Genomic DNA, 21,888 nt, shown 5'->3' with positions numbered 1-21,888 from the left:
GGGCACCGGCAGCCGCAGGACCCCCCGCCCTCCGCGTTCCTTCGCCGGGGGCAGCGCAGCCCCCCCAGCCGGAGTCCCCCCCCAGCCTCGCATTGCGGGGGGGGGCAGCGCACGGAGGATGATGATGCCCGGGCCGGTCCCCGCTCCCAGCGGCCGCCCCGCCGCCTGAGCGCCCCCAACCCGGGCCGGGCCGGGCGCCCCCCCCCCGCTGCCCCCTCCCCGGCCCATGGGATGTGATGAGCTCCTCGGCCTCAGCAGCGTGAGCTCCGCAGGATGGCTCGGTTCGGGGACGAGGTCCCGGCCCGGTACGGGGCCGGGGGCGGCGGGAGCGGCGGCCCCGGGAGCGCGGCGGGGGCCCGGGGCGCGGGGGGCCCCCGGCAGGGCGGCCCCCCCGGGGCGCAGAGGATGTACAAGCAGTCGATGGCCCAGCGAGCCCGCACCATGGCCCTCTACAACCCCATCCCCGTCCGGCAGAACTGCCTCACGGTCAACCGCTCCCTCTTCCTCTTCAGCGAGGACAACGTGGTGAGGAAATACGCCAAAAAGATCACCGAATGGCCATATCCTTTTGGGGGGGGCCATATCCTTTGGGGCGACTCCCCCGCGCCCCCCCGCATGGGACCCGGGGCCCCATCCCCATCCCCTGACCTGCAGTGGGGTCCCCATCCCGTGTCCTGCACCTGCTCCCCAAATCCTCACCCTGCACCACGTCCCTGTCCCTTGTCCCCATCCCCTGACCTGCAGTGGGGTCCCTGTCCCATGTCCTGCACCATGTCCCCGTTCCCACGGCATGTCCCCATCCCCAGACCTGCATTGGGGTCCCCATCCTGTGTCCTGCACCATGTCCCTGTCCCCATGCTGGGGTCCCCATCCCCTGACCTGCATTGGGGTCCCCATCCTGTGTCCTGCACCATGTCCCTGTCCCCATGCTGGGGTCCCCATCCCCTGACCTGCATTGGGGTCCCCATCCTGTGTCCTGCACCATGTCCCTGTCCCCATGCTGGGGTCCCCATCCCCTGACCTGCATTGGGGTCCCCATCCTGTGCCCTGCACCATGTCCCTGTCCCCATGCTGGGGTCCCCATCCCCTGACCTGCATTGGGGTCCCCATCCTGTGTCCTGCACCTGCCCCCCAAATCCTCACCCTACACCATGTCCCTGTCCCTTGTCCCCATCCCCTGACCTGCATTGGGGTCCCCATCCCCTGATCCGCACCATGTCCCTGTCCCCATGCTGGGGTCCCCATCCCCGCGTCCTGCACCATGTCCCTGTCCCCACGCTGCATCCCTGTCCCCAGCCTGGAGGATTCGGGGGGTCCAGCTCATCCTGGGGGGCTGGGGGTAGGGACACCTCATTATACCAGCTTTCCCCCAACCGCACCCCAAACCCCTCAGCTGGGAGCAGCACCAAAAAAGGGCCACTGTCCCCCAAAAAGGGCCACTGTCACCGCTCCTCCCGGCCGGGAGGGCCCCGTGGGGGATGGGGGGCACTGTGCCGTTTCGGGGTGCCGCCGAGGGAGCCATGGGCTGCTCACCAGCTCTGGCCTTGCTGAGCCTTTCGGGGAGCCCCTCACCGGTATTCCGGGGGGGTCTGGGCAGCTGGTGCTGCCAGTGCCCCACTGGGCATGTGCGCCGCAGCCGCGGTGCCGCGGCCATGGGTGGCGGGGGGTTGCGGCCCAAATGTCGGCCCTGGTGCGGGGCCGGTGCTGCCGGTGCTGCCGGTGCTGCCGGTGCTGCCGGTGCAGGGAGCAAACCCGGGGCGGGGGGGGTGGTTTACCGCAAACCTGCCGGCGCGTGGCCGTGGGCCGGGCTGTGCTGCAGCAGCACCGGCGGGAGCATCCTGGGGGCAGGAGCGGGTGCCCCGGGACCCGTCGTGCCGGTGGCACCGACCGGGTGTCCCCGCTGCCGTGTGCGAACCGGGTCACCGTGCCGCGCGGTGGGGAGGGGGTGCCGGGGTGCCCGGGGGTGCCGGGGGTGGGGGCCATCGGTTGTGCCGCCCACCCCGACCCCCTCTGGGCCCCATCCTGTGCGCGGTGCCTCCCCCGCTGTCCCCGCGGCCCGGGCGTGGGCTCCGTTTGGCCGTGGAGGGGATGATCCCCCGGCGCCCCAAATTCCCGTCCCGGTTCCCATGCCGGGCGGTGACACGGGGGTGCACGGGGGGGCCGGTGTTTGACTCCCCGGGGCTCCCTGGGGACACGGTGCCCCAGCTCAGGGGCTGCGCCGGCCCTGGGCGCGGGTCTCCCCGGCCGGATCGCCGCGCTGTGCCAGATAACTGTGCTGCATTGCCGTGCCGTGCTGGACGGCCGTGCCGGAGCGCTGTGCTGTCCCGGATAAGTGTGCCGTGCCAGATAGCTGTGCCGGATAGCTGCGCCGTGCCGGATAAGCCGTGCCGGATAGCCGTGCTGTGCAGCCGCGCTGTGCCAGATCGCTGTGCTGCGTGCGATAGCCGTGCCAGATCACTGTGCTGTGCCGGAGCGCCGTGCCGCGCTGCGTGGCCGAGCGGAATCGCCGTGCCAGGCAGCCCTGCCATGGCCAGGCCACAAATGTCGGTGCCGCGTCGCTGTGCTGGGCCGGAGAGCCGCGCTGGACGGCCGCGCCTGATAACCGTGCCGGGCCAGAGACATGGGCCGTGCCGGACGGTTGTGCCAGGCCATACGGCTGCGCCAAATCGCCAAGCCAGGTAGGCGTGCTGTGCCGGGTAGCTGTGCCGGATAGCTGTGCCGGATAGCTGTGCCAGATAGCTGTGCCATGCTGGATAGTTGTGCCGGATAACTGTGCCATTCCGGATAGCTGTGCCATGCCGGATAGTTGTGCTGGATAGCCGTGCCATGCCGGATAAACGTGCCATGCCGGATAGCCATGCCATTCTGGGTAGCTGTGCCATTCTGGGTAGCCGTGCCATGCCGGATAAACGTGCCATGCCGGATAGCCATGCCATTCTGGGTAGCTGTGCCATTCTGGGTAGCCGTGCCATGCCGGATAAACGTGCCATGCCGGACAGCCGTGCCATGCTCACCGAACGCCAACCCCGAGGCGCAGGCGGGTGCCGGCGGCAGCGGCGTCGTCCCTGCCCGGGGGCCGCGCGGGTGCCATGTAGGTCTCCCCGGGTCCCGCTGTTGCTGCGGCGCTTTGATCAGCGCCGGCTCCCGCCGGGCGAGAGGCTTCGTGCCGAGGAGCCGGGGCCGCTGGGTCGCGCCTTTGATGGGGAAATTAATGAGCCGCGGAGCACGTGGGCGCTGGTGGCAGCCGGGCCCACGTCTCTGCCGCCAACCGTGCCGGCGCGGGGGGATCCCAGACCCCGGTTCCCTTTGGGCGCCTCGCCGGCCCCTCTCCTGCCTCGGTTTCCCCAAGCAGCCCGGTTTGGGGGGTCCCAGCCCGCGTGCGCTCAGCCCAGCCGGGTTTTCCTTGACTCGGCCGCCACTCCTTTTGAATACATGATTTTAGCCACCATCATCGCGAACTGCATCGTCCTGGCGCTGGAGCAGCACCTGCCCGACGAGGACAAGACCCCCATGTCGGAGCGACTGGTGAGCGCGGGGCCGGCGGGGGGGTCTGGCTGAGCGTCTCCGACCCACCGGGGGTCCCTGCTGCGAGTCCCCGGCAACCCCGGCGTGGGCGGCAGCACCAGGACCCTGCACCGCCGGCGCCCGGCACAGCGCGGCCGCAGCTCCCGGTCCCCCCGGACCCGCCGGCGTCCCAGTTTCCTCCTTGCCGGGAATCTGGGCCACGCTGGGAGCAGCGGCCGCCTCCGCCCCGCGGCACCTGGGGGGGCCCGGGGGGAACGGGGCCGGCGGCCGCCCCGGTTGCCCCCTCGCCCCGCGGGCTGGGGGGTGTCCCCATGTCCCCCCGTCCGGTGGCCTCACGCGTGTCCCCGTCCCCAGGACGACACGGAGCCGTATTTCATCGGCATCTTTTGCTTCGAGGCGGGGATCAAGATCATCGCGCTGGGCTTCGCCTTCCACAAAGGCTCCTACTTGCGCAACGGCTGGAACGTGATGGACTTTGTGGTCGTCCTCACCGGGTGAGTCCCCGGCTGCGGTGGGGCCGTGCGTGCCGGTGCACACGCGTGTCAGCCCTGTGCGTGCTGGTGCACATGCGTGTCAGCCCTGCGTGCGTCAGTGCACACGCGTGTCAGCCCTGTGTGTGTCGGTGCACACGCGTGTGAGCTGCAGGACCCCACCTGCGCCGTGGAGCAGGTGTGTGCAGAGGATGCGTGTGCACACGTGTGTTGCAGAGGATGCATGTGCACACGTGTGTGTGTGCAGAGGATGCGTGTGCACCCGTGTGTTGCAGAGGATGCATGTGCACGTGTGTGTGCAGAGGTTGCATGTGCACACGTGTGTGTGTGCAGAGGATGCATGTGCACACGTGTGTGTGTGCAGAGGTTGCGTGTGCACACGTGTGTGTGTGCAGAGGATGCGTGTGCACATGCGTGTGTGCAGAGGTCGCATGTGCACACGTGTGTGTGTGCAGAGAATTCGTGTGCACATGCGTGTGTGCAGAGGTTGCATGTGCACATATGTGTGTGTGCAGAGAATTCATGTGCACACGTGTGCAGAGGATGTGTGCGCACACGCATGTATGCAGAGAATACATGTGCACATGTGTGCGCGCAGAGAATTTGTGTGCGCACGCGTGTGTGCAGAGAATACACATGCACACATGTGTGTGCAGAGGATGCACGTGCATGTGTGTGTGCACACGCGTGTGCAGAGCCCCTGTGCGCAGGCCTGCACGCGCCGGTGGTCCCCGGTGTCACCAGCGCCTGCCAGGCCGGGGCTGGGTGAGACGTTAATTAGCGCCTGCGGTGCTCGTCCCGCTTCCCCTGCGGCAGCAACTGCCTCTTAGCGCTGTCACAATATTTCCCCGCGCCGCCACTCACCGGCCCGGCGCCCGGCACCCGCCGCCGGCGTTTCGGCATCAGCCCCAACTCCCCCCCTGGCTGTGACATCCCGGACCCGTCCCTGCCGCCCCGTGTCCTGGTTCACCCTCCTGCTGCCAGAACCGGTGGGGAAACTGAGGCAGGGTGGGGACTGGGGTGTCCCCTCTGTGTCCTGCGTCCCCTCGAGCGCTCGGTCACGGTGGGGGCTGCTCTGGCTGCTTCCATCTGCTCTGCACCCCCATTGCTCCCCCCTGCACCCCCTCTGCCTCTCATGCACCCCCCGTGCCCCCCACTCTCTCCCCACCCCGACCCCCCCCCGCCGGCCCTGCCCCGCTCATGTCAATGAGCTGTGGTGTCACGGGGGCAACGAATGAACTGGGGGGACCCACGGTGGGATGAATGGGGGTGACTGGGGGTGACTGGGGGTGAATGGGGGTGAATGGGGGTGAATGGAGGTGAATGGGGGTGAATGGGTATTAATGGGAATGAATGGGAATGAATGGGGGTGAATGGGGGTGAATGGGGGTGAATGGGGATGAATGAGGATGAATGGGAGTGAATGGGTATTAATGGGGGTTAATGGGGGTTAATGGGGGTGAATGGGGGTTAATGGGGGTGAATGGGGGTGAATGGGGATGAATGGGGGTGAATGGGAGTGAATGGGTATTAATGGGAATGAATGGGGGTGAATGGGGGTGAATGGGTATTAATGGGAATGAATGGGGGTGAATGGGGGTGAATGGGGGTGGATGGGGATGAATGAGTATTAATGGGAATGAATGGGGGTGAATGGGGGTGAATGGGGATGAATGAGGATGAATGGGGATGAATGGGGATGAATGGGGGTGAATGGGGGTGAATGGGGGTGAATGGGTATTAATGGGGGTGAATGGGTATTAATGGGAATGAATGGGGGTGAATGGGGGTTAATGGGAGTGAATGGGGGTTAATGGGGGTGAATGGGGGTGAATGGGGATGAATGGGGGTGAATGGGAGTGAATGGGTATTAATGGGAATGAATGGGGGTGAATGGGGGTGAATGGGTATTAATGGGAATGAATGGGGGTGAATGGGGGTGAATGGGGGTGGATGGGGATGAATGAGTATTAATGGGAATGAATGGGGGTGAATGGGGGTGAATGGGGATGAATGAGGATGAATGGGGATGAATGGGGATGAATGGGGGTGAATGGGGGTGAATGGGGGTGAATGGGTATTAATGGGGGTGAATGGGTATTAATGGGAATGAATGGGGGTGAATGGGGGTTAATGGGAGTGAATGGGGGTGAATGGGGGTGAATGGGGGTTAATGGGGGTGAATGGGGGTTAATGGGAGTGAATGGGAATGAATGGGAATGAATGGGGGTGAATGGGGGTGAATGGGGGTGAATGGGGGTGAGTGGGTATTAATGGGGGTGAATGGGGATGAATGGCGATGAATGGGGGTGAATGGAGACGAACGGGGGTGACGGGGATGAACGGGAGCAGCCGGTTGCCATGGTGACGGGGCGGGGGGTGCGGTGGGGCTGGCAATGGGTCCCCGCGGTGCGTGCGGGTGCCCAGGTCCCTCCAGGACCTCGGGGACGTCCCGAGCCGGTGCAGACCGGGGGCTGCGACCCCCCAGGCCAGGCCTGGCTCCGGCGGCAGCACCGGCAGCACCGCCGCGCTCGGCCCGGAAAGGCTAAATATAGCCCAGCGCCGCCGCCCGCGCTGCCGGCACCGGCCGCGGGCACGTGGCCATGCGGCGGGGACATGGGGATCACCGCGGCGGTGCCGGCACCGCCGCGGCGCGCGTGGCCGTGGGGCCGCGCCGTGGGGCTCGCGGTGGCCGCGGTGGTGTAGCCGTGGGGCACGCGGTGGCCCACGGGGGACGTGTGGGTCTGCCCGGACCTGGGGGCTCCTGGTGGCCGTGGCGGGGGGACGCGGTGGCCCACGCGGGACGTGTCTCTGGCGGGACGCGGTGGCCCGTGGGGACACGTGGCAGCGGTGGGTCACTGTGGCTCCTGGGGGCGCAGCCTGCGGGGGTGCTGGCCGTGGCGGGGGGGTCCCTGCGAGCTGACCCCCCTGTCCCCCGCAGCATCCTGGCCACGGTGGGCTCCCAGTTCGACCTGCGGACGCTGCGGGCCGTGCGTGTGCTCCGGCCGCTCAAGCTGGTCTCGGGGATCCCAAGTGAGTGTTGTGGGGGGCTTGGGGGGGGCCCGGGGGGCCTGGGGGGGGCCGTGGCCGCTCAGCCCCCTCTGGCGCAGGTTTACAAGTCGTCCTCAAGTCCATCATGAAGGCGATGATCCCGCTGCTGCAGATCGGGCTCCTCCTGTTTTTCGCGATCCTCATTTTTGCAATCATAGGATTAGAGTTTTATATGGGCAAATTTCACACCACCTGCTTCGACCTGGTGACGGGTACGTCTGCCCGCCCCCCAAACCCACCGACACCCCCTCCCCAAATCCTCCCACGCCCCTCCCTGCCCCCCCCTGCCTCAGTTTCCCCACTGGGGGGGCTGGGGGCCGTGGGGACGCTGTGGGGCTGGGACTGGGGCCGGGGGCCGTCTCCTTCTCCCCCCAGCTCCCTGGGCCCCTGGCCCGTGCCCAATATGGAACGGCCTAATTACTCCTCTCCCCTGATGAAGATGCCGTTAATTGGCGGGAGCTATTTCTGCACGGCGGCCGCGTCAGCACCGTGGCGGGGGGGGCGCTGAAGGAGGCTGCGGGGGTGGAATCGGGGAGTCGGGGGGGGTCCGTCGGCCCCGCGGGGGTCACCCCAGACTCTCCTGGGGGGAGATGGGGGGCCCGGGCGGGGGGGGGCAGGAGTGATCCCCGGGTCTGTCCCGCAGCCCTGGCGGGGATGTGGGGTCTGGGTTGGCGGGGGGGGACAGGAGCCATCCCCAGCTGTGTGTGTCCCCCCCAGACGAGATCAAGGTGGAGGTCCCGTGCGGGACGGACGAGCCGGCCCGGATCTGCCCCAATGGCACCAAGTGCAAGAAATATTGGGAGGGGCCCAACTACGGCATCACCCAGTTCGACAACATCCTCTTCGCCGTCCTCACCGTCTTCCAGTGCATCACCATGGAAGGGTGGACAGATCTCCTCTACTATGTGAGCCCCCCCGGTCCCCCCGTCCCCCAGGGCTCGCTGCTCCCCACGGTGGCCCCCAAAAAGTGACGCTGGGGTCCCCCCCCCGCCAGCAGCCCTGGGTCCTGCGGGGATGCTCTGCATGTCCCTGTCCCACGTGTCCCACTTGTCCCCGCGTGTCTCCCTGTGACCCCCTGCGGCCGCCACCTGTCCCAGCACGGGACTTGGGGTGTCACCAGCCCCTGGGGGGCCACCGGAGCCACCACATACATCCAGATATAGGTATATAGGACACAGACCCTTGTTCTATATCCAGCTGCAGAAACCGGGCTGTGCCCCGGTCCCCCCGCCCCAGCTCGCGGGACCCCCCTGCTTTGTGGGACCCCCATGTTTGTGAGACCCCCCCCAGTTTGTGGGACCCCCCCACCCCTGACCCCTCTTTTCCCCCCCCGCCCCCCCAGAGCAACGACGCCTCAGGGAACACTTGGAACTGGCTGTACTTCATCCCCCTCATCATCATCGGCTCCTTTTTTATGCTGAACCTAGTGCTGGGGGTGCTGTCCGGGTAAGCGGCGGGGGGGGCTGGCGCTGGGGGTCAGCGGGATGGGGGTGCCCCCCGGCCCCCCCCGGCTGATGCTGCTTCCCCAGGGAGTTTGCCAAAGAGCGGGAGCGGGTGGAGAACCGCCGGGCATTCCTGAAGCTGCGGCGGCAGCAGCAGATCGAGCGGGAGCTCAACGGCTACATGGAGTGGATCTCCAAGGCGGGTGAGGACCACGACGCGCCCCGAGACCCCCCCGGCGCCCCCCCGGGACCCCCCACTGAGCCCCCCGCTTTTCTCTCAGAAGAAGTGATCCTGGCGGAGGACGAGAGCGAGGGAGAGCCCCGGCACCCCTTCGATGGTAAGTGTCCTGCCCCAGGGCGGGGGGCGGCCACCCCGGGGTGGGGGGTCCTGCTGGGTCCCCCCCCAAGTGACACGCCCCCCCCCCCGTGCCCCTCGCCCCTGCGGGAGCTCTCCGGAGGGCGACCATCAAGAAGAGCAAGACGGACCTGCTGAGCCCTGAGGATGCCGAGGAGCAGCTGGCGGACATCTCCTCCGTGGGTGGGTGGGGGCCACGGGGGCGGTGGGTGGCGGGCGATGGGGTGGGGGGTGGTGGGGTGACGGGTGGGGACGTGGTGGCCGATGGGTTGGGGATGAGGTGATGGGATGATGAGTTGGGGGGCATGGGGTGGTGGGTGGGGGTGATGGGGTGAGCAGTGGTGGGTGGTGGGGCAGGGGGTGATGGGTTGGGAGGTGATGGGTTGGGGAGGTCGTGGGTGGGGAGGGGATGGGTTGGGGGGCGATGGGTTGGGGGGTGATGGGTTGGGGGGCGATGGGTTTGGGGGTGATGGATGATGGGTTGAGGGGCGATGGGTTGGGAAGTGATGGATGATGGGTTGGGGGATGATGGGTTGGGGGGCGATGGATGATGGGTTGGGGGGCGATGGGTTGGGGGGCGATGGATGATGGGTTGGGGGATGATGTGTTAGGGGTTGAGGGGTGATGGGTTGGGGGGCGATGGGTTGGGGGGTGATGGGTTGGGGGGCGATGGGTTTGGGGGTGATGGATGATGGGTTGAGGGGCGATGGGTTGGGAAGTGATGGATGATGAGTTGGGGGATGATGGGTTGGGGGGCAATGGATGATGGGTTGGGGGGCGATGGGTTGGGGGGCGATGGGTTGGGGGGTGATGGATGATGGGTTGGGGGATGGTGTGTTAGGGGCTGGTGGGCGATGGGTTGGGGGGCGATGGGTTGGGGTGCGATGGGTTGGGGGGTGGCAGGTGATGGGTTGGGGGGCGATGGGTTGTGGGGTGATGGATGATGGGTTGGGGGGCGATGGGTTGGGGGGTGGCAGGTGATGGGTTGGGGGATGGCAGGTGGTGTCCACTGTGCCGATGGGTGATGGGTTGGGGGGCGATGGGTTGTGGGGTGATGGATGATGGGTTGGGGGATGATGTGTTAGGGGTTGAGGGGCGATGGGTTGGGGGGCGATGGGTTGGGAGGTGGCAGGTGATGGGTTGGGGGGCGATGGGATGTGGGGTGATGGATGATGGGTTGGGGGGCGATGGGTTGTGGGGTGCCGGGTGGTGTCCGCTGTGCCAACGAGTGACCCCCGCGTGCCCCCCGTACCCGCAGGCTCCCCCTTCGCCCGCGCCAGCCTCAAAAGTGCCAAGCTGGAGAACGCCACCTTCTTCCAGAAGCGGGAGCGGCGGCTGCGCTTCCACATCCGGCGGGCGGTGAAAACTCAGGCCTTCTACTGGACCGTGCTGGGTCTGGTAGCGCTCAACACCCTGTGTGTTGCTATCGTTCACTACGACCAGCCAGATTGGCTTTCCGACTTCCTCTGTGAGCACCCCCGGTACCCCCATAGCACCCCCGGTACCCCGGGTGCCCCCATAGCACCCCCGGTACCCCCCAACGGGTCCCCCCCGGCACCCCTGACTGTCCCCTCCCCTCCCCCAGACTATGCAGAATTCATTTTCTTGGGACTCTTTATGTCCGAAATGTTTATAAAAATGTACGGGCTGGGGACGCGGCCTTACTTCCACTCGTCCTTCAACTGCTTCGACTGTGCCGTGAGTGCGGCCGGGCTGGGAATGCGGTGGGATGGGGTGGGATGGGGTGGGATGGGGTGGGATGGGGTGAGATGGGGTGGGATGGGGTGGAAATGGGGTGGAAATGGGGTGGGATGGGGTGGGAATGGGGTGGGAATGGGGTGGGATGGGGTGGAATGGGGTGGAATGGGGTGGGAATGGGGTGGGATGGGGTGGAATGGAGTGGGAATGGGTGGGAAATGGAGTGAGAATGGGGGTGGAATGGGATAAGAACGGGGTGGGAATGGGGTGGAATGGGGTGGAAATGGGGTGGGATGGGGTGGGATGGGGTGGAAATGGGGTGGAAATGGGGTGGGATGGGGTGGAATGGGGTGGGAATGGGGTGGGAATGGGGTGGGATGGGGTGGAATGGGGTGGAATGGGGTGGGAATGGGGTGGAATGGGGTGGAATGGGGTGGAATGGAGTGGGAATGGGTGGGAAATGGAGTGAGAATGGGGGTGGAATGGGATAAGAACGGGGTGGGAATGGGGTGAGAATGGGGTGGGAATGGTGGTGGGAATGGGGAGGGAATAGGGTGGAATGGAGATAAGAATGGGGTGAGAATGGGGCAGAAATGGGTAGGGAATGGAGTGGGAATGGGGATAAGAATGGGGTGGGAATGATGTGGAATGGGGTGAGAATGGTGGTGGGAATGGGGTTAAGAATGGGGTGGGAATGGGATTAAAAATGGGGTGGGAATGGGCCGGGAATGGCGACAGGGACAGGAGGTTCGGGAGGGGACAGGAGGGGACAGGAGGGGTCAGGAGGGGACAGGAGGGGACAGGAGGGGACAGGAGGTTCAGGACGGGGACAGGAGGTTCAGGACGGGGACAGGAGGGGACAGGAGGTTCAGGAGGGGACAGGAGGGGACAGGAGGTTCAGGACGGGGACAGGAGGGGTCAGGAGGGGTCAGGAGGGGTCAGGAGGGGACAGGAGGGGACAGGAGGGGACAGGAGGTTCAGGAGGGGACAGGAGGGGACAGGAGGTTCAGGACGGGGACAGGAGGGGACAGGAGGGGTCAGGAGGGGTCAGGAGGGGACAGGAGGGGACAGGAGGGGACAGGAGGTTCAGGAGGGGACAGGAGGGGACAGGAGGTTCAGGACGGGGACAGGAGGTTCAGGAGGGGACAGGAGGGGACAGGAGGGGACAGAAGGTTCAGGAGGGGACAGGAGGGGACAGGAGGTTCAGGAGGGGACAGGAGGGGACAGGAGGGGACAGGAGGTTCAGGAGGGGTCAGGAGGGGTCAGGAGGGGTCAGGAGGGGACAGGAGGGGACAGGAGGTTCAGGAGGGGACAGGAGGGGACAGGAGGGGACAGAAGGTTCAGGAGGGGTCAGGAGGGGCCGCCCCACCCCAGGTTATCATCGGAAGCATCTTCGAGGTGATCTGGGCCGTGGTGAAGCCGGGAACGTCCTTCGGGATCAGCGTCCTGCGAGCTCTCAGGTTACTGCGCATCTTCAAGGTCACCAAGTGAGTGGGGACGGGGCTGTCCCTCCGTCCCTCCGTCCCTCTGTCTGTCTGGGGGGGTCTGGCCCTGTCTGTGGGGCCGCCAGCACAGGGACGGCACTGGAGCCCTCGGGGGTCGCCTGTCGCCGTGTCCCCATGTCCCATCATGTCCCCATGTCCCATCGTGTCCCCATGTCCCATCGTGTCCCCACGCTGTCCCCATGTCCCCATGTCCCATTGTGTCCCCACGCTGTCCCCGTGTCCCCATGTCCCATCATGTCCCCATGTCCCCATGTCCCATCGTGTCCCCACGCTGTCCCCATGTCCCCATGTCCCATCATGTCCCCATGTCCCCATGTCCCATCGTGTCCCCATGTCCCATCGTGTCCCCACGCTGTCCCCATGTCCCCATGTCCCATTGTGTCCCCACGCTGTCCCCGTGTCCCCACGCTGTCCCCATGTCCCCACGCTGTCCCTATGTCCCCATGTCCCATCGTGTCCCCACGCTGTCCCCGTGTCCCCACGCTGTCCCCGTGTCCCCATGTCCCATCGTGTCCCCATGTCCCATTGTGTCCCCACACTGTCCCCATGTCCCCATGTCCCATCGTGTCCCCACGCTGTCCCCGTGTCCCCACGCTGTCCCCGTGTCCCCACGTCCCATCGTGTCCCCATGTCCCCATGTCCCATCGTGTCCCCATGTCCCATCGTGTCCCCACACTGTCCCCGTGTCCCTACGCTGTCCTCATGTCCCCACACTGTCCCTATGTCCCCATGTCCCATCGTGTCCCCACGCTGTCCCCATGTCCCCATGTCCCATCGTGTCCCCACGTTGTCCCCGTGTCCCTACGCTGTCCCCATGTTCCCACGCTGTCCCTATGTCCCCATGTCCCATCGTGTCCCCACGCTGTCCCCGTGTTCCCACGCTGTCCCCATGTCCCATCGTGTCCCCATGTCCCATCGTGTCCCCACGCTGTCCCCGTGTCCCTACGCTGTCCCCATGTTCCCACGCTGTCCCATCGTGTCCCCACGCTGTCCCCGTGTCCCCACGCTGTCCCATCGTGTCCCCATGTCCCATCGTGTCCCCATGTCCCATCGTGTCCCCACGCTGTCCCCGTGTCCCCACACTGTCCCCATGTCCCCATGTCCCATCGTGTCCCCATGCTGTCCCCGTGTCCCCACGCTGTCCCCGTGTCCCTACGCTGTCCCCATGTCCCCACACTGTCCCTATTTCCCCATGTCCCATCGTGTCCCCACGCTGTCCCTGTGTCCCCACGCTGTCCCCGTGTCCCCATGTCCCATCGTGTCCCCACGCTGTCCCCGTGTCCCCACGCTGTCCCCGCGGCTCCCGGCGCCCCCCAGCCCGGCTCTGCCCCGGCAGGTACTGGGCTTCCCTGCGGAACCTGGTGGTTTCCCTCCTCAACTCCATGAAGTCCATCATCAGCCTCCTCTTCCTCCTCTTCCTCTTCATCGTCGTCTTCGCCCTTTTGGGGATGCAGCTCTTCGGGGGACAGTGAGTAGTGGGGCAGGGGCCGGGGTCCCCCTGGGGCCCCCTCCCTGCTGGGGGGCGCCCGCTGGGGGTCCCACCGCTGCCCCTCGTCCCCCCCAGGTTCAATTTTGACGACGGGACCCCTCCCACCAACTTCGACACTTTCCCAGCAGCAATAATGACGGTGTTTCAGGTAGGGACCCCCACCCGTGTCCCGCTTGAGGAACTGGGGTGCCGGGGGGGGCGCCCCACTTCCCCTACAGCTCCTTTCCCCCCCCAGATCCTGACGGGCGAAGACTGGAACGCGGTGATGTACGACGGGATCAAATCTCAGGGCGGCGTCAAGGGGGGGATGGTTTTCTCCGTCTACTTCATCGTCCTCACCCTCTTCGGCAACTGTATCCTGGGGGTGCTGGGGGGGCTCCGGGGGGCCGGGGCTGCCTGGGGTCCCGTTTTGCCTTGACGTGACCCCCAGACACCCTCCTCAACGTCTTCTTGGCCATCGCAGTGGACAACCTGGCCAACGCGCAGGAGCTCACCAAGGTGGGGCTTTGGGGGCTTAGGGCTTTGGGGGGGCGGGGGGGTCCTGCCCGTCACCCGTGGCCTCGGGGCTGCTCTGGACACCCGGGGGGGTTTGCAGGACGAGCAGGAGGAGGAAGAAGCCGCCAACCAGAAGCTGGCGCTGCAGAAGGCGAAGGAGGTGGCCGAGGTCAGCCCGCTGTCCGCGGCCAACATGAGCGTCACCATGTGAGTGACACGGGCCCGGCGCTGTCCCCGGTGCCAGCCGGGTCTGTCCCCGGCTCCGTCCCGGATCTGTCCCCAAATCCATCCCAGCTGCGTCCCAGCTCCATGCCTGGATCCGTCTCGGATCTGTCCCTGGATGTGTCCCCAGCTCTGTCCCCGGATCCATCCCAGCTCCATCCCAGCTCCGTCCCTGGATCTGTCCCCAGATCCGTCTCTGGCTCCATCCCGGCTCCATCCATGGATCCATCCCAGTCCCATCCCCGACTCCATCCTGGATCCGTCTTCGGCTCCATCCTTGGATCCATCCTGGATCCATCCCTGGATCCATCACCGGCTCCATCCCGGCTCCGTCCTGGCTCCATCCATGGATCTGACCCGGCTCCATCCCAGTTCCATCCTCGGCTCCATCCTTGGATCCATCCTGGCTCCATCCCAGCTACTTCCCTGCTTCACCCCAGCTCCATTCTGGCTCTGTCCTTGGCTCTATCTGGCTCCATCCCAGCTCCATCCTCAGCTCCATCCCAGCTCCGTCTCATCTCCATCCTCAGCTCCATCCCAGCTCCATCTCATCTCCATCCGTGGATCCATCCTGGCTCGACCTCGTCTCTATCCCAGCTCCCTCCTGTCCCATCCCAGCTCTGTCTCGTCTCCATCCTCAGCTCCATCCCAGCTCCATCTTATCTCCATCCTCAGCTCCATCCCAGCTCCGTCTCATTTCCATCCTCAGCTCCATCCCAGCTCCGTCTCATCTCCATCCTCAGCTCCATCCCAGCTCTGTCTCATTTCCATCCTCAGCTCCATCCCAGCTCCATCTCATCTCCATCCTCAGCTCCATCCCAGCTCCGTCTCATCTCCATCCTCAGCTCCATCCCAGCTCCATCTTATCTCCATCCTCAGCTCCATCCCAGCTCCGTCTCATCTCCATCCTCAGCTCCATCCCAGCTCCGTCTCATCTCCATCCTCAGCTCCATCCCAGCTCCATCTCATCTCCATCCTTGGATCCATCCTGGCTCGACCTCGTCTCTATCCCAGCTCCCTCCTGTCCCATCCCAGCTCTGTCTCGTCTCCATCCTCAGCTCCATCCCAGCTCCGTCTCGTCTCCATCCTCAGCTCCATCCCAGCTCCATCTTATCTCCATCCTCAGCTCCATCCCAGCTCCGTCTCATCTCCATCCCAGCTCCATCCCAGCTCCGTCTCATCTCCATCCCAGCTCCCTCCCATCCCATCCCGGCTCCATCCCACCCCAGCCCGTCCCTCCCCGTCCCCCCGACGTGGCCGTGTCCCCCCGCGGCAGGAAGGAGCAGCAGAAGAACGCCAAGGCGTCCCGCTCGGTGTGGGAGCAGCGCACCAGCGAGCTGCGCAAGCAGAACCTGCTGGCCAGCCGCGAGGCGCTCTACAGCGAGCTGGACCCCGCCGAGCGCTGGCAGGTCCCCTACGCGCGCCACCTGCGCCCCGACATGAAGACCCACCTGGACCGCCCGCTGGTGGTGGACCCCCAGGAGAACCGCAACAACAACACCAACAAGACGCGGCCCGGCGAGCCGCCGCCGCCCGACCCGCGCTTCTTCTCCCAGCCCCGCGCCGACGAGCCGCGACGGCACCCGCGCTACCCCGACCCCGGCGGCCCCCGTCCCGGGGAACCCCCCGGTGGCCACCGTCCCGGGGAACCCCCCGGTGGCCACCGTCCCGGGGATCCCCCCAGCCGCCGGCCCCGCAGCAGCAGCCGGGAGCCGGAGCGGGAGCCCGGGCAGGATGCCGGCTACGCCAACGCCGAGCGGCGGCACCGGGCAGGAGGCGGGCGCGGGGGGTCGCCCCAGCCTGAGCGCGAGCACCGGCGGCACCGGGGGCACCGGCGGACGGGCGAGGAGGGCGAGGAGGGCGGGGGGCGGCCCGAGCGGCGGCCGCGGCACCGGGAGGGGGCCCGGCCGGCGCGGGGCGAGGGGGACGGGGAGCACGGCGACGGCGGTGAGCGGCGCCGGAGGCATCGGCACGGGGCGTCCGCCGGCTACGATGGCGAGGGCAGGAGGGACGACAAGGAGAGGAGGCACCGGCGGCGGAGGTGAGCGGGGTGGGACCACCGTGGGGCCTTTGGGACCCCCCCCAGGGCAGGTGGGACCCCCCTATGGCTGGTGGGACCCCCTTGGGGCTGCTGGGACCCCCATGGGGAGGTGGGACCCCTCTGGGGCTTTTGGGACCCCCCCCAGGGCAGGTGGGAGCCTTCTGGGGCAGGTGGGAGCCCCCCCGGGCAAGTGGAACCCCCCCATGGCTGTTGGGGCCCCCATAGGGAGGTGGGACCCCCTGGGACTTCTGGGACCCCCCCCAGGGCAGGTGGGACCCCCCCATGGCTGTTGGGGCCCCCATAGGGAGGTGGGACCCCCTGGGACTCCTGGGATCCCCCCGTGGGGCTGCCGGGACCCCCCAGGACCAGGGAGCCCCTCTGGTTCCTGGGGGGGTCCCCAATTCCCTCCGTCATTCCCAGCTCAGTGTCCCCCCCGGATCTGTGCCGGGGGGTCCCGTCTGAGCCCCCTCCCCTCTGCCCCCCCCAGGGAGAACCAGGCCCCCCCGGGCCCCACGCTCTCCACCACCCGCCCCATCCAGCAGGATTTGGGGCGCCGGGAGCCCCCCCCCGTCGCCGAGGACATCGACAACATGAAGAACAACAAGCTGGTCACCGCCGACCCCCCCGCACCGCCCCCCGCCGTGGGCAACCACATCGCCTGCCCCGCCGGGGCCCCCCCGCGCCGGCCCCCCAACCCCCCCGCGCCCCCCGACACCGGCCTGGTGGTCACCAACCCCCCCAGCAACCCCCCCAAGGCGGGGGGCAAACCCGAGCACATGGCCGTGGACATCCCGCCCCCCCTCCCGCCGCCGCCGCCCCCCACCAGCGCCCTGGTCCAAGGTAGGGACCCCCCCAGGGCTGCGGGGCGTGGGGGGCAGTTGGGGGGTCTGGGGGCACAGGGGGTTTGGGGGGGGCTCAGGGGTCCATGGGGTGCAGGGGGGAGTTGGGGGGTCTGGGGGCACAGGGGGTTTGGGGGGGGCTCAGGGGTCCATGGGGTGCAGGGGGGAGTTGGGGGTCTGGGGGCCCAGGGGGTTTGGGGGGGGCTCAGGGGTCCATGGGGTGCGGGGGGGAGTTGGGGGTCTGGGGGCGCAGGGGGTTTGGGGGGGGCTCAGGGGTCCATGGGGTGCAGGGGGGAGTTGGGGGGTCTGGGGGGGGCCCAGGGGGTTTGGGGGGGGCTCAGGGGTCCATGGGGTGCGGGGGGGAGTTGGGGGGTCTGGGGGCGCAGGGGGTTTGGGGGGGGCTCAGGGGTCCATGGGGTGCAGGGGGGAGTTGGGGGGTCTGGGGGCGCAGGGGGTTTGGGGGGGGCTCAGGGGTCCATGGGGTGCAGGGGGGAGTTGGGGGTCTGGGGGCGCAGGGGGTTTGGGGGGGGATTCAGAGGGGGTCAGTGGGGGGATTGGGGGGGTGCGGGGGGGCTCAGGTGGGGTCCATGGGCTTCGGGGGGGCGTTGGGAGGTGTAGGGGGGATTTGGGGGCTTTGGGGGAGCTCAGCAGTGGTCTGTGGGGTGCAGGGGGGACTGGGGGGCTGGGGGGGGTTTGGGGGGGTCCCTGACGCCCCCCCCGCAGTGAACAGGAACGCCAACCCCGAGCCGCTGCCCCGCAAGGAGGAGGAGGAGGAGAAGAAGGAGGAAGGAGACGAGAACGGCCCCAAGCCCATGGTGCCCTACAGCTCCATGTTCATCCTGTCCACCAGCAACCCGTGAGCGGGGGGCACGGGGGGCTGCGGGACGGCCGGGGGCTGGGGGGGCTGCGGGAGGTCGGAGGGCTGGGGGAGGTCTGGGGGGGCTGGGGGGGCTGGGGGAGGTCGGGGGGCTGGGGGAGGTCTGGGGGAGATCTGGGGGGCTGGGGGGGCTGGGGGAGGTCGGGGGGCTGGGGGAGATCTGGGGGAGATCTGGGGGGGCTGGGGGAGATCTGGGGGGGTTGGAAGGGATCTGGGGGGCTGGAGAAGATCTGGGGGGGCTGGGGGAGATCCGGGGGGCTGGGGGAGATCTGGGGGGGCTGGAGAGGATCTGGGGGTGCTCTGAGGGGTCTGGGGGAGATCTGGGGGGGCTGGAGGGGATCTGGGGGGGCTGTGGTGGGACTGAGGGGGGTCTGGGGGGGTCTGGGGGAGATCTGGGGGGGCTGGAGGGGATCTGGGGGGGCTGGAGAGGATCTGGGGGGGCTCTGAGGGGTCTGGGGGAGATCTGGGGGGGCTGGGGGAGATCTGGGGGGGCTGGAGAGGATCTGGGGGGGCTCTGAGGGGTCTGGGGGGGTCTGGGGGAGATCTGGGAGGGCTGGAGGGGATCTGGGGGGGCTCTGAGGGGTCTGGGGGAGATCTGGGGGCTCTGGGGGAGATCTGGGGGGGCTGTGGTGGCACTGAGGGAGATCTGGGGGGTCTGGGGGAGATCTGGGGGGGCTGGAGGGGATCTGGGGGGGCTGGAGAGGATCTGGGGGGGCTCTGAGGGGTCTGGGGCAGATCTGGGGGCTTTGGGGGGACTGGGGGGCTGGGGGAAGGTCTGGGGGGGATCTGAGGGGCCGGGGGAGGCTCCTGAGGGCCCCCCCCCACCGTGCCCCCCCGGCAGGTTCCGCCGGCTGTGCCACTACATCGTGAACCTGCGGTACTTCGAGATGTGCATCCTCATGGTCATCGCCATGAGCAGCATCGCGCTGGCGGCCGAGGACCCGGTGCAGCCCAACGCCCCCCGCAACAACGTGAGAGCCCCCCCAGACCCCCCCGTGGGCACACGGGGACCCCCAGGTGCTGGTTGGGGGGGGGGGGCACCCCCAAAACAGGAGACCGCACCCCCTCCGGGGTGGGGGTCTCAGGGTGTCAGGGGGGGCTTGGGGTGCTGGGGGTTTCTCAGGGTGCTGGGGGGGGTCCCAGGGGGTTCCCAGGGTGTCCAGGGGGCCCGAGGGTTCCAGGGGGGTCTCAGGATGCTGGGGGGGGCTCAGGATGCCAAGGGGGTCCCAGGAGGGTCTCAGGATGCCGGGGGGTCTCCCAGGGTCGCAGGGCAGCAGGGGGGTCCCAGGGTGTTGTGGGGGGGGGTCCCAGGAGGGTCCAAGGGTGTCTGGGGGGGTCCCAGGGTGCCGGGGGTCCCAGGAGGGTCCAAGGGTGTCTGGGGGGGGTCCCAGGGTGTTGCGGGGGGGGTCCCAGGAGGGTCCAAGGGTGTCTGGGGGGGGTCCCAGGGTGTTGTGGGGGGGGGTCCCAGGGTGTCTGGGGGGGGTCCCAGGAGGGTCCCAGGGTGTCTGGGGGGGGTCCCAGGAGGGTCCAAGGGTGTCTGGGGGGGTCCCAGGGTGTCTGGGGGGGGGTCCCAGGAGGGTCCCAGGGGGGTCCCCAGGCATCTCCCCCCCCCAGGTCCTGCGCTACTTCGACTACGTCTTCACGGGCGTCTTCACCTTCGAGATGGTGATCAAGGTTAATTGGGGGGGTGTCCGTGGGGCGGGGGGGCCCCCCCGGCATCCCCTCACCCCCCCTCCCCCCCAGATGGTGGATTTGGGGCTGGTGCTTCACCAAGGTGCCTATTTCCGAGACCTGTGGAACATTCTGGATTTCATCGTGGTCAGCGGGGCGCTGGTGGCTTTCGCCTTCACGTGAGTCCCCGCGGGGACGCGGGGGGGTCCGGCGTGGCGGGGGGGACACACAGCGCTGGGTCCAGCGCCTCCCCGCCGGGGCCGTCCCGGCTGCTCGCGCTCGGCTGTGTCGCTTGACGTCCGTCCTCGGCCGCTTGTCACCCGCCGCGCTGTGTCGTCCTGTCGCCGTCCCCGTCGGCTCCGCGGCCCCCGGGCAGGATCGGGCCCCCGGGGGGGGCTGGGCTGGAGTAAAACCCCCAAAAGAGATGAGGGGTCTCCCGGCAGAGGTGGAGAAACCTCTTAGTAAGGGCTGAGGAACTGCCTAGGAATGGGCGAGCGTCCCCCCAGTAAAGGGTGAGGATCCTCTGAGAAATTGAGCATCCCCCCAGTAAAGGGTGAGGATCCCCCAAATAAAGGGTGAGCATCCCCTGAGTAAAGGGTGAGCATCCCCCGAGTGACTGAGCATCCCCCAAATAAAGGGTGAGCATCCCCCAAACAAAGGGTGAGCATCCCCCAAATAAAGGGTGAGCATCCTCCAAATAAAGGGTGAGCATCCCCTGAGTAAAGGCTGAGCATCCCCCGAGTGACTGAGCATCCCCCAAATAAAGGGGGAGCATCCTCCAAATAAAGGGTGAGCATCCCCTGAGTAAAGGCTGAGCATCCTCCAAATAAAGGGTGAGCATCCCCTGAGTAAAGGCTGAGCATCCCCCAAGTGACTGAGCATCCCCCAAATAAAGGGGGAGCATCCTCCAAATAAAGGGTGAGCATCCCCTGAGTAAAGGGTGAGCATCCTCCAAATAAAGGGTGAGCATCCCCTGAGTAAAGGCTGAGCATCCCCCAAGTGACTGAGCATCCCCCAAATAAAGGGGGAGCATCCTCCAAATAAAGGGTGAGCATCCCCTGAGGAATTGAGCATCCCCCCCGAAAAGGGTGAGGATCCCCCAAGTGACTGAGCATCCTTAAAGTAAAGCGTGAGCACCCCCCAAGTAAAGGATGAGTATCTCCCAAGTGACTGAGCATCCTTAAAGTAAAGCATGAGCACCCCCCAAGTAAAGGATGAGCTCCTGAGCCATTGAGCATCCTTAAAGTGAGGGGTGAGCATCCCCCGAGTAAAGCATGAGCAGCCTCTGGGTAACCGAGCGTCCCGCCTCGTAGTGGGTGAGGAAACCCGGAGCAGAGCCCGAGTTGCTCGGGGGGATCCGGGGGCCGCGGGGGGGCCGGGCTCTCACCTGCCTTGTCTCTCCCCTTCCTCTGCCTCCGCCCGCAGGAGCAGCTCACGGTAATGTCGTCTTTCTGCTTCGTCCCCCCCGTCTCGTCCTCGTCCTCGTCCTCTCCTCGTGCTCATGGTCGCGCCTCGCTCCCCCCAAGCCCCCCAAATCCGCATCCCCCCCATCCCCAGAATCCAACCTCAGCGATGGGCTGTGGGAAACGTGTGATGAGTTGTGGGGGTCTCAGCCCTGTGTGATGAGCTGGGGGGGGTCTCAGCCCCGTGTGATGAGCTGGGGGGGGGGTCTCAGCCCCATGTAATGAGTTGCAGGGGTCTCAGCCCCGTGTGATGAGTTGTGGGGGTCTCAGCCCCATGTGATGAGCTGGGGGGGTCTCAGCCCCATGTAATGAGTTGCAGGGGTCTCAGCCCCGTGTGATGAGCTGGGGGGTCTCAGCCCCGAGTGATGAGCTGGGGGGGTCTCAGCCCCGTGTGATGAGCTGGGGGGGTCTCAGCCCCGAGTGATGAGCTTGGGGGGGGTCTCAGCCCCATGTGATGAGCTGGGGGGGTCTCAGCCCCGAGTGATGAGCTGGGGGTCTCAGCCCCGAGTGATGAGTTGTGGGGGTCTCAGCCCCGTGTGATGAGTTGTGGGGGTCTCAGCCCTGTGTGATGAGCTGGGGGGGGTCTCAGCCCTGTGTGATGAGCTGGGGGGGTCTCAGCCCCGAGTGATGAGCTGGGGGTCTCAGCCCCGAGTGATGAGTTGTGGGGGTCTCAGCCCCATGTGATGAGTTGTGGGGGTCTCAGCCCTGTGTGATGAGCTGGGGG

General features: G+C 67.1%; 1 protein-coding gene across 1 annotated transcript in view; it reads left to right on the top strand.

Annotated features, from left to right (window-relative positions):
- The first annotated feature begins 273 nt into the window (after nt 1-273).
- Nucleotides 274-21,888, top strand: part of CACNA1A (calcium voltage-gated channel subunit alpha1 A) — a 45,202-nt gene continuing 23,587 nt past the window's right edge. The window contains 26 exon segments of the mRNA XM_065654897.1: nt 274-560; nt 3,420-3,525; nt 3,880-4,019; nt 6,958-7,049; nt 7,127-7,279; nt 7,785-7,972; nt 8,410-8,513; nt 8,597-8,712; nt 8,791-8,847; nt 8,958-9,047; nt 10,123-10,332; nt 10,450-10,562; nt 11,937-12,049; nt 13,404-13,535; nt 13,632-13,704; nt 13,792-13,909; nt 13,987-14,054; nt 14,152-14,258; nt 15,550-15,793; nt 15,796-15,902; nt 15,958-16,314; nt 16,802-17,154; nt 17,877-18,009; nt 18,872-19,001; nt 19,645-19,704; nt 19,774-19,880. Of these exon segments, the coding sequence (XP_065510969.1) occupies nt 274-560; nt 3,420-3,525; nt 3,880-4,019; nt 6,958-7,049; nt 7,127-7,279; nt 7,785-7,972; nt 8,410-8,513; nt 8,597-8,712; nt 8,791-8,847; nt 8,958-9,047; nt 10,123-10,332; nt 10,450-10,562; nt 11,937-12,049; nt 13,404-13,535; nt 13,632-13,704; nt 13,792-13,909; nt 13,987-14,054; nt 14,152-14,258; nt 15,550-15,793; nt 15,796-15,902; nt 15,958-16,314; nt 16,802-17,154; nt 17,877-18,009; nt 18,872-19,001; nt 19,645-19,704; nt 19,774-19,880 (3,758 nt within the window).

The sequence above is a fragment of the Caloenas nicobarica genome, chromosome 36 (genome assembly GCF_036013445.1).
Source record: "Caloenas nicobarica isolate bCalNic1 chromosome 36, bCalNic1.hap1, whole genome shotgun sequence".
In the NCBI taxonomy this organism is placed as follows: Eukaryota; Metazoa; Chordata; class Aves; order Columbiformes; family Columbidae; genus Caloenas; species Caloenas nicobarica.
This window is presented reverse-complemented; position numbering and strand designations above follow the sequence as displayed.